This window comes from Corvus brachyrhynchos, unplaced genomic scaffold (assembly GCF_000691975.1).
Source record: "Corvus brachyrhynchos isolate BGI_N302 unplaced genomic scaffold, ASM69197v1 scaffold86, whole genome shotgun sequence".
Lineage (NCBI taxonomy): Eukaryota > Metazoa > Chordata > Aves > Passeriformes > Corvidae > Corvus > Corvus brachyrhynchos.
In genome coordinates this window covers 1,035,361-1,044,215 of record NW_008238647.1, presented here as the reverse complement: position 1 = coordinate 1,044,215, position 8,855 = coordinate 1,035,361, and the positions used below count along the sequence as shown (strand labels likewise).

Genomic DNA, 8,855 nt, shown 5'->3' with positions numbered 1-8,855 from the left:
TAACAGGGAAATGAAGTGTGTAAAATCCACTCCATATCACAGTGTGTAGAGTTGACTCCCTGAAACTTTCTACGTGACATTAGACAGGCAGAGAAACTTAGGACTGTTCAGCCTGTAGAAGAGAAGGTTGCATGGAGACCTCATAGCAACCTGCCAGGATCTGAAGGGGATCTGCTGGGAAGCCAGAGAAGGACTCTGACAAGAACTGTAGTGATAGGACAAGGAGTAATGGGTACAAACTGAAAGAGGAAATTTATGTTAGATATTAGGAAGGAATTCTTTACTGTGAGAGTGGTGAGACACTGGAACAGTTTGCTGAGGGAGGTTGTGGACACCCCCGTCATGGCAGTGTTCAAGGCCAGGTTGGATGTGGCTCTGAGCAACCTGGTCTGCGGGAACGTGTCCATGCCCATGGCAGTGGGGATTAGGACTAGATTATCTTTAAGGTCCCTTCCAACCCTTAACATTCTATAATTTCGAAAAAGCTTATGGTGTTTCAGTTTGTGTAATTGCTGTTTGCATAGACATTGCATGTACCTCATCTTGTGTATTTTCAAACACTCCTCTTTTTCTTCCTTACAGGTTTTGTTCTGCCCCAAAAAATTGAATGATTGAAACTACAGATACTTACAATTTCTTCTTGAGAACAGTCACTGTCAATATGGAGACGTAGGCACCTTAGAAGGGACTTCAGTCTTAACTCTGGGAGGTAGTTCTGTGCAGAAATAAAGAAACTAACCTGAGAGTTCTGTTTGCTTCTGTATGCCAGAAACATGGCATACAGAAAAAACTTAATTCAACAGTATAAAGCATCAGAATGTCTCAACACAAGGCAATTAATTTATGTTAAATTCGATAACTCTGTACTTGTAACTAAGGCACCAGGCTAAAACTGAAATGTTCTGTTAATTCAGTGCTGACTTGTAGACAAGCCTGGGGCTATCCTGGTTTGTTAATAGAGTTCATCCTTGTCTGAGACAGTGTATAGGATTTGTTTCTCTAATAGCTGAATATTCTATACATGTGAAGTTGAGCATAAACTAACTTCTTTAGTCTAACAACTTGTTACAACAATATGCAGAAATTGAGAGGGGTTTTTTTTGGAGTCCGGTAGTAGCAAATATACGAGATCAGTTTAGTAATGTCAGTTCAGGGTCTCTATTTTTTGTGTGCCCTTTGAACTTGATAAACCCTTCTTTTCAGCCTCCTATTGAGGTTTTACAAACTGAAATCTTTGTGTGTATAAGCTACATATTTATCAGATGTCTAGGGTGAAATCTTGTCCTTAAATCACTTAACATATGTTCTGGATAAGAACAGTGTTGTTTTAGTTGCCCCCCAATTTAGTTTCTCTACTGACAAAGGATTTTGATAAACCCATTTGAGATTTTTCCTCTTTTGATCCCACCTCCACGAGCCTGACAAATTGGTACTGCTCTCCCAGATATACAGAACAAATGAAGCATGTGATTCTTATATGATTCAAGGGAAATTCCTTTTCAACATACTTTCTTCAGTTGTTGAAATGGGATTGGGCAGCTTTTGCACTGAAAGCAGTTGCTAAACTAAGATACAAGAACTTCTCAAATGTTTAAAGGCTGTTAAATCATGAGGTCAGTTCTATTCATTGCACATTTGAAGTTACACTTTAAAGTATTTATTGCTTTTGTACAGACAGGGGTTATTCCAAATTGCCTTTAATGCACACAACTACCTCCCAGAGGAAGACTTGTCCCATTTTTCCCAAAACAGTCCATTATGAACATAGTGGAAGATAGCCCTTTCTTGGCTAGCATCATGAGGCAGAGTGCTCTGTGTGGTGAGCTGAAGTATGACCTGTCCTGTGAACTCTACAGAATGTCAACGTTCTCTACTTTCCCCATGAACACACCGGTATCAGAGCGGAGCCTTGCCCGGGCTGGGTTTTATTACACGGGTGTGCAAGATAAAGTTAAGTGCTTCAGTTGTGGTTTAACATTGGAGAACTGGCAACCAGGAGATAATGCTATGGAAAAACATAAGCAGCTGTATCCTAGCTGCAGTTTTGTTCAAAGTGTGCGTTCAGTTAACAACCTTGGACTGTCATCTCGTTCAGCCTTTTCACCTTCAGTTGCAAGCAGTCTCTCACCATCTCTACATTCCATAGCACTTTCTCCAAGTTTAGAACAGGTTGGATATTTCAGTGGCTCTTTTTCCAGTTTTCCTCAAGACCCAGTAACTACTAGGGCAGTTGATGACCTTTCATTCTTGAGCCCTAAGCTTCACAATCCTTCTATGAGGACAGAAGATGCTAGGCTACGCACCTTTCACTCATGGCCACTGACATTTCTCTCACCCACTGATCTGGCAAAGGCTGGACTTTATTATTTGGGGACAGCAGACAAAGTTGCTTGTTTTACCTGTGGTGGTCAGCTGTGTAATTGGGAACCAAAAGACAATGCTGTGTCAGAGCATCGGAGACATTATCCCAACTGCCCTTTTGTGGAAAACCTTATCCGGGACCAGCAGAGTTTCAATGTTTCAAATGTGAGCATGCAAACCCATGAAGCACGTGTTAAAACATTCATAAATTGGCCAACCAGAATTCCAGTTCAGCCTGAACAGCTTGCAGATGCTGGCTTTTACTATGTAGGTAAGAAACCCAGACTTCTCCGGTTTTATTCATACTGCTATGTCCAACATTTACTTTCAAGTAAGTTGTCTCAGTATTTGCTAGATATTTTACCTTGGTTTTCTTTTTTAAGGTCGCAATGATGACGTGAAGTGTTTTTGCTGTGATGGTGGGTTAAGGTGCTGGGAATCTGGAGATGATCCATGGATTGAGCATGCAAAGTGGTTTCCAAGGTAACTTGCAAAAAATCTTTATCATAATTTGTTCATATTCCTAAATGTTCTAATTTTGGCAGATATGTACTGCACTTAATAGTTTTTTTGAACTTTATTGATGTACAGGTTCACTCTTTCATTTGGGTGTATTGCATGCGTGTCTGAAAGCTCTGAAGTGCGTAGGTGGGCATAATTAAAACATTTCTTCATTAACCATGGCACATAATGCTTTCCCATTCATTACTAAAAGCTGTGTGCATCCCCAGATCACTAACAGTAAGTGAAACTGCATTGTTAATGAGCATACCCTTCTCTCTAGGAGAAGCAGTCAGGAAGCTGACTGAGGAGAGCAAGGGCTGCTGAGAAATGAAGTAGAAGGAATATTTAACTCACTGGTTCTAGTTTTGTGCCCATGCTGAATGCTCTTGAACCTGATGTTCTGCTTGTGTGGTTTGGTTTCCTACATGTGGAAAGGCTTGTGAAGAGGGTTTCAGTGGTTCTTTAGTGTGTCTCTACTGGAGGAATGACAGAAATGACATTTTAATGTCACCTATAATTAAATGGTAATTTCATACCTAATTGCTATCTATGCCTGTGGAAATCACCACCTCCATTACAGAAATAGCTGCACTTAATTTCAGGAAAGCTAATTATAGTTCTTCTCATTGTAGATCTCCAACTAAGGTTTCATGGGCAATTTATCAGCTACTGCTGGACTATATGATGTATGTAGGGTTAAATGTCACTGTTGTTCCTTACTGTGTTAAGTCTGTTGGCAAATGTACATAAGAGATAAACCTATGTTAGTGAAGCAGATCTGGCTTTGATAGTGGTGTTAAATTTTGTTAGATTCTTTCTTTTGAATGATTTGAGTGGAAGATAAAAATGGTGAGATGCAAGATAGAAACAGTTTATCACTGCACTTTGTAGTGATTCTGACACAGTATCATTTCTCATGACATGCCATTTTGATTACAAGTGGTAGCAGAATGTAAAGCTGCTGCATTTATATACATAAGCCAACTGATGGCTGGGTGTCATGGGAGAACTTTATCTAAGTGTCACTGGACACTAGGCTGCACCAAGCTTCCAATTAGGAGTATTCTTTCTCTTCTGAAGGAAGAGAAATGTATTTAAGTTACACTAGGTTTAAACTTGTTCGTTCTTCTTTGTTTTATTTTTTCCTTTGGCAAGTAGAAAGTATGATTTGATACACTTTTGTCAATGTTTCAGATGTGAGTATCTGCTTCGTGTAAAAGGAAGAGAGTTTGTAAGTCAAATTCAGGCCAGATTCCCCCATCTCCTTGAACAGGTAAACTTTTACTGTCCTGTAACTTTGGTTTTCCCTTGTTTAACAGTGCTATGTTCTTTCTTTGAGTTCAGTCCATTCTTCTGCCTCATTTCTGCGTATGTTTCTCCTGGGTTTCTGACATCATAAATGCTCTTCATGAACATGTAAAAGAAACTAGTGCTGAACCATGGCTAGTCTTGGACTAGTAGAGTTTAACCTCCACAGATTACTTATGGAAAGTCCTAGTGAGGACAGTGAGCTCCTTTATGTTAGCAGAGGGAAGTTCTGATTATACACTGAATATTGCAGATCAGTAATTATTATTTCAGAAATCAGTCACGGACAATGTGAATTATTTCTATTTGTAATTCTTATGGCAAGAGTAGCCAAACTCCTCTTCCTGGAAGTGGTCAGCACCAGCTTTATGTTGATATATAGTTGCACAAATTTGCAGACTTGTGTAACTGCAGGTGAAATATTTAGTGGGTAGAAAGCTTAGCAGGATTGGTGATGAACAATGTGTTAGAAAGGTACATAGAGGGAAGAGCAATACTTTGATACTAACGTAGTTCTCTTGTGTTCCACAGCTCTTGTCAACCTCTGATCCGCCTGTAGATGAAAACCTTGATCCTCCAAGTATGTATATTAAAGCATGTTTTTAAACTTCCTCAGCATTTTGCACACTTAATGATTGCTAAGCAAGTTAGCTTTGGATAGTGAATTCTTAGATTTGTTTCCTAAAAGTTAAATAATTTTGATGTTGTGTAGACAAACTCCAAGGAAACACCTCTAAGAGATCTTGTTTTTCATTTTCCTTATTTTCATGCTAGCAGCTCATATTGACATTTTTGGGTTTGAGTGCTTGGTTGCTGTTTTTGTAGTTTTTCATTTCAGGGTTGGGTTCAGCAAAGCAAGTGTTGAGCTTGGTGGAACAGTTGCTAGAGGGTGTCATGACTCTGCAGTTACGCAATTCCGTCTCTAGGCATGTAGCTAGGTAAATGCTCTGAGTTGAGCAGCAGCAGTTAAGGAAGAAGGTAGGACAAGCTGATCCAGTGAATTCTTTCTAGGCTGGACTCTGGTTACAGTGGAAAAACCCCTTCACCCTCTGGGAGGAGTTTATGCTGTCCTAGTCCCTGCTGACTGAGGACAATGAGTCAGAATACCACGTGTCCGGTGTTTACTAAATTAAATGCAAAATACTGATCAAGAGCTGGAATAGAGCAATTGTTTGTACTATAAACTCTGACTTCCCTCCCCCACCCCTGGCACACCCCCAGGACATGTTTCAAGGCTGAAGTTAGAAATAACTAAGTATAAAAAAAAGCTGCTAAAACACAATGGAATTCTCAGAGGTTTCTCTGGATTAAGCTAGGTTTTAACAAAGGTCTGACATGGATTGACGTTTATTTTGGCTTCAATCCATGACTAAGTGACTGGCTTCCATTTTTAAAATGACTTCTAAAAAATTCTCTTTAAACAGTTGAAACTTTTTACTGCTTAGTATTCATGTGTGTAGGTAATGTTGATGTGTCTGACTTCTGGGGTTGTATGGGTATTTTATTCTTCCTGTTATACATGAGGATTTCCCTTTCTGATTAGTTATTCGTTTTGAACCTGGAGAGAACCATTCAGAAGATGCAATCATGATGAACACACCTGTGGTTAAAGCTGCCTTGGAGATGGGATTCAGTAGAAGGCTAATAAAGCAAACAGTGCAAAGTAAAATCTTGGCCACTGGAGAAAACTACAAGACTGTTAATGATCTTGTGTCTGATCTGCTCACTGCTGAAGATGAGAAGATTGAAGAAGAGAAAGAAAAACAGTTGGAGGAAGTGGCATCAGGTAGGCATCAGGCATAAGTAAAAGTGAAATCTGCAGTGGTTAGTAATATGTATACTTTTAATGTTTGTTTTTATGCACTAAGTGATTTTGTTTCATTGCTGTTAGGAGCAGCTTCTCTAAAAGCATTGTCAGGATATCTGTATGGAACTAGAAGTCTGAGAATTGATTCATTCCGTTTTAGGAGAAATGTTTCATAGCAGAGGCCAAGGGTTCAGAATGACCTTTTCTTTCCAAAGCGCTTTTTTTTTCATTTGTGTGCCTTTATATTGCTGTTAATAAAACGCTTGGTACACTCTACTAATTTTTATCCAGATTTGCCTGCTCTTTAAGCTGCTTGAATCAGTAAGCCACCATATCCACCTCCTAGAGGGGGCCATAAACTTCTACAGATTCAGATTCTGTAAGATGGCCAAAGATCTGCTTTTCTGTCTGACTCAGCCCATGTATGTCATCAATTTAAGTGTTTATTTGATGTGTCTTTAACATTTCCTGTTGCTTCAATGCCATCCAGGTTTTGAAGCCTAAAGATCCTTCTGATTTTGAGTCTGTGAAGCATAATGAATTATTTCTATTATAAATTGAATTAAGGCTGCTTCTTTCCTAGTTGCATTTCTATCAAGAAACCATAAATTGATTCAGCATTAAATCCTACTGGAAATTTTTTTGTTCTTATGTGTGGTAGAGTATTAAAAAAGTCTGCAGAGTCTGGTTGTGCTGTACTTCTGATTTTCTTGTACGTAATTGTGTTGGACACTTCTTAGAAGAGCTTTCTTTTATCTACAGCCTAGCACTGACAAAAGTTAACCTCTTGAGATGAGTTAGTGTTGGTGTTACACTCTCTGGACAGCTGCAAAGATTGCACCTCTATGTAAGTCTTGCTAGTGTGGAGCTAGACAAGGTCCCCTCTGATCATTTAACCTAGAGATGAGAGCAGGAAGTTTCCTTGGTGAACAGGCTTTGGCTCAGAAGCTGCTTGTATGTGGTTTCCTTAAGTCTGTTATGTGAATACCACTAAAACTTGCTGAGGGTTTTATTAATGATGTGTGATAAGCAAACATTTCAAATAGAGTTTAAAGAATGTATCAGTTGCTGTTAAACAGAAGTGCAACTTGGAGTAGTGTATTCCTAATTATTTTATCTAATTCCCCCTTATATTCCAGATGATTTGTCCTTAATCCGGAAGAATCGAATGGCTTTATTCCAACGTTTAACGTGTGTACTCCCAATCCTCGGGAGTTTACTATCAGCTAAAGTGATAACAGAACTTGAGCATGATGTTATTAAGCAGAAGACTCAGACAGCATTGCAGGCAAGGGAACTGATAGATACAATTTTAGTGAAAGGAAATGATGCAGCCAGCATCTTCAGGAACTGTCTACGAGATTGTGACCCTGTGCTCTACAGAGATTTATTTGGTATGTCTGTCTGGTTTCCTTTTGCTTTTAAAGAATATCCTTTTATAGAAGTTTAACCAGTGCTCTCACAGCAATCTAAAGAAAAAGAAACAAACTGATGCTGTTTGAACATAGATTAGTCAAATGATAAGGGTTTTTTTTTCTTTTATTCTAGTGGAGAAGACCATCAAGTATGTTCCCACAGAAGATGTTTCAGGTACCTTAAATTCTACCTTCTTATCTTAAAGACTATTGTGGAACAAACAGCTAGCATATAAAAGAAAATTACTTTGGTTAAGAAATAGGTTTGGTGCTTTACCCTCTCTCTAATTCTGCTTTAGTAAGATGAACTGAAAAAGTTAACCAAAAGTAAAGTGCATGTGCATACTTGCAGGCAAGTCTAGCAGGTGTAAGCTGCATCCTGTGCCTTACTCATGCTTTTGCACATCATAGGATGTAGAGCTTTCTGGAGCTCAGCAATTCGAGCAGCACATACTGGACTTGATCCTGATACAAGCTCTCATTCAGGCATTTGGTAAAGACTGGAGAATGAATAGTTGGTTAGCATTTCAGAACAGGTATCATCTCTGCTTTTCCAGAGTGGGCTATAGGTGTCCTGAGATCTACCTTGACCAACAGCTGTGTAGATAAAAACTTGTCAGACATGAGCTTGAGTTTGTTCTGGTCCTGTGGTTTAATCTGTTAATAGACTGTAGAAACGTGTACAAGCCTGGATATAGCTCACTTCCACCCATCAGGCTGTGGTCTGTGTTTCTGATACCCAACCAAGAGAAGTACAGCATTTGCTAAAATGTGAACACTGGTTGGCCTCCAGCCCCTGGGCTGTCCAACATCTCACAGAACGGGAAAGTACAGACTAGTTCCTTGCATGCCACTTTCTGAGCTCTGAAAATGTTCTGCCATCTATATTTTGTCAATACAGGTAGGGAAATAGAACAGAGAAAGGACATGGCTACACTCTAAATATATTTTGATATATTCACCTATATTCAGGCTGACAAAAAGTTAACTATTTTTTCCAGGTTTACCTATGGAAGAACAGTTAAGAAGACTGCAAGAGGAAAGAACATGTAAAGTTTGCATGGACAGAGAAGTTTCTATTGTTTTTATTCCATGTGGTCACTTAGTGGTGTGCAAAGAATGTGCACCATCCCTGAGGAAATGCCCTATTTGCAGGGGGACAATAAAGGGTACAGTCCGGACATTTCTTTCGTGAAGAGGGAAATCTGCAAAATGTCTTTTTTCCTGCCGTCCTCCAACTGCTGAAGCTTAAGCCAGCAGTATCTTAACAATGGAAGATTGTGGTACAGAAGAGGATTAATCAACTACCTACAAAGTTTTGTGATAGTAAATTGTATCATCATTCTGATGTGGGTATGATTATGTATAGAAGGCCTTTGGTGCCAAAGACTCTCTCTGTTCATAAAACTAACTCAATATTAGGGTGAGGTTTTTGTGGCGTTCCTTTTGGAGTAGGGAAA

At 39.2% G+C, this 8,855-nt stretch overlaps 1 protein-coding gene across 1 annotated transcript in view; it reads left to right on the top strand.

Annotated features, from left to right (window-relative positions):
• Positions 1-582: 582 nt before the first annotated feature.
• LOC103617954 (inhibitor of apoptosis protein) overlaps positions 583-8,855 on the top strand; it is an 8,693-nt gene continuing 420 nt past the window's right edge. Inside the window, exons 1-8 of the mRNA XM_008636300.2 lie at positions 583-2,632; positions 2,745-2,844; positions 4,060-4,138; positions 4,705-4,753; positions 5,717-5,959; positions 7,120-7,374; positions 7,529-7,570; positions 8,397-8,850. Of these exons, the coding sequence (XP_008634522.1) occupies positions 1,759-2,632; positions 2,745-2,844; positions 4,060-4,138; positions 4,705-4,753; positions 5,717-5,959; positions 7,120-7,374; positions 7,529-7,570; positions 8,397-8,590 (1,836 nt within the window). The 5' untranslated portion in view covers positions 583-1,758 and the 3' untranslated portion in view covers positions 8,591-8,850. The remainder of the gene's footprint in view (positions 2,633-2,744; positions 2,845-4,059; positions 4,139-4,704; positions 4,754-5,716; positions 5,960-7,119; positions 7,375-7,528; positions 7,571-8,396; positions 8,851-8,855) is intronic.